At 54.5% G+C, this 2,379-nt stretch overlaps 1 protein-coding gene across 1 annotated transcript; it reads left to right on the top strand.

Annotated features, from left to right (window-relative positions):
- Positions 1-205: 205 nt before the first annotated feature.
- Positions 206-802, top strand: PHALS_10752 (uncharacterized protein; the record flags this gene model as incomplete). Its single annotated transcript, XM_024726234.1, has 1 exon — positions 206-802. One exon carries the CDS (start codon positions 206-208, stop codon positions 800-802), a length of 597 nt encoding a protein of 198 aa, XP_024576932.1.
- Positions 803-2,379: the final 1,577 nt, after the last annotated feature.

The following is a 2,379-nucleotide window of genomic DNA, read 5'->3' on the forward strand; positions in this document are numbered from 1 at the left end:
CTCTCCCCCTTTAAGATTGAGAACATTTACAGTTCCAATCGATTATTGTCTTAACGAGGCTTGATTGTCCGTTAGACACTGCATTGGAACGAAACGACTTCCGTGCTCAATGAACCCCGTGTCAATGACTCCGAAGTCTCTAAGTCTCGCTGGTTCCGACAGCGCTCACAGGCAAAGCCCAGCTTAATCTCCCGCACACTGTGCCATGTCGGACCGTGTCTCCGCGGCATCAAGGCATGTAAATCCTTGGCTCGATGAGCCCGAGCGTCGTGCTCCCCGCACACTAATGGTGACGAGTGACCTCGTTGGGGATGTAGAGGTGGTCGACTACGAGTCTGACACTCCTTTTCCCGGGCGGAATTACGAGAAAGGCGAGCCGCGGCAGCGGCGTGATGCGAGCCCTGCTCGCGCCTTGCGGATTCCATGTCCGATTCCCGACCTGTCATCACCTGAGGGATGTGGTGTAATCACCAATGATCTCGATGAGACACAGAAGCGGCAGCTGGAAGCTGCACGTATGTCGGCTCTGATGCGCGCCCATCCACGGCCGGTGATTGACCCTCGTGGGGAATATGGCTTTTGCCCGGCAGATTCCGCTGTGGAAGTGAAGGACGTGTTAACTCGATCGTTACGCCTCCACATCATCGGGTCCCCGGCCATTACGGAAGATGAGCTTGCCAAACTTAAAGCTCTTCGAGCTCGTTTCTTGGTTCCACAAGAATTTCCGTTGGAAGCTTATCGCACTCGTCTGCGTGATCACGAGGTGGCTCTTATGTATCCGTGTTGCGGACGATACCTGTAGTGCTCGCCCCTGGTGAAAGCGCTTCAGATGACGAAGCGCTCTTTGGGCGATGGGTGCAACGGCACCGCAAACTTTTTCACTGTATGCCTTACAGTTGAGCAACAAGAAAGTGGACGTGCGTGTGGAGCGCCACCTTCAATTTGAGTTTGCCAAAGTCAAAGCTCGCCGTAGACTCCTTTCAGATTGTCGCCTTACGACGTATAGGTCAACCCGCTACAGCAAAAGCTCAGTGCCACTGCTTGAGCTCAGCTCATGACCCTTCTGCTCCCCTGGCTATTGCCGGGAAGCGCGGGGCGTCCTGATCTCTCTAGTCAAAAGCGCCCACGGCGTCTGGGCACTCGTGCCGAAATGGCGTCTCAAAATCCCACGAGTTTTCGGAGTCGGGATATCCCCGCCACTTTACCAGATATTTTGTCTGACCCTGGTAACGACGTCGTTCTACTAGACGTTCCACGTGATAGTGAACGTCACCGTTCTTATCGAGATGAGGCGGTGGCGAGCGGTGACGACCGGGTCGACAGCCGTCCTGTGACTCGCGATGCTCTTCGAGCCTTTGACGACGAGATCCTCCGTGATCGGAGCTCCGCTGAGCGTCATGCTGACGTAGCATATCGTTGCGCGGACGCTTTTGAGAATTTGAAGCATGTCGTGCGCCTGCTGCCTCACCTTGATGACTGCCACTCTCTCTTGGATCAGGCGAATGTATCGCTGCAGGCAACGGCGGAGCGCTTGGCTCTGGAGGTTGTTGCACTACGTGATCAGAACCAGTTGCTGATTCAATTTCTGGGTGGCCGAGGGCCCGTTAGATCCGCTCTGGCGCCAGCGCTTCCGCGCTCACAGGCGCCGTATCCCGATACGGCTTGAGCAATCCCACGTAAAACACCGGGTGGGTGCGCATCCGTTTCAGAAGATTTGGCGTATACGCTAGGCTCCGTTTGGCCACAACCTTAACCGATTCGATAAACCGTGGACGAAGCTTCGTCCTGAAGATAGTAGAAGCTGCATATATAGGCAGGTTTTTTGAATTTAGTAAAACCAGGTCCCTGACCTTAAATGTTTCCACTTTGCCTCTTCCTTTTCATCTGCATATTCTTTCTGCAGGTCTTGGCTTTCGGCCATCGCATCGCGAACGTGTCGTAGGACACTCAGCCTGGTAGACAAACAGTCTTCGACTTCGTTGCGGATGGTGAGCGGCTAACATCATCTAGCCGTTCGGCTATTCCTCCCCCACCAAGCGCTGAGCCATGGGATGGCGGCGTCAGTGGGCACGAGGGTGAATTAGCCCGTTCACGTAGAACGGCGTGTAGCCGGTAGACGTATGCACTGCATTGTTCAGTGCAAACATCACACTTGGCAACGTGGCGCTCTAGCGCCTCGGCGTCTCAGCGCAGACGCTGCAAATAACGTCTTCGATGACGGAATTCACGGTTTCGGTCTGACCATCGGTCTGCGGATGATCCGCTGTCGACATATCTAGCTTGGTGCCTAGCACCTTGAAGATAGCCGACCAAAATTTTCATGTGAAACGGGGGTCTCTATCAGAGACAATCGACTCTGGGAGTCCGTGTTGACGAAAA

Source organism: Plasmopara halstedii (genome assembly GCF_900000015.1).
Source record: "Plasmopara halstedii genome assembly, contig: Scaffold_525, whole genome shotgun sequence".
NCBI classification, from domain to species: Eukaryota; Oomycota; class Peronosporomycetes; order Peronosporales; family Peronosporaceae; genus Plasmopara; species Plasmopara halstedii.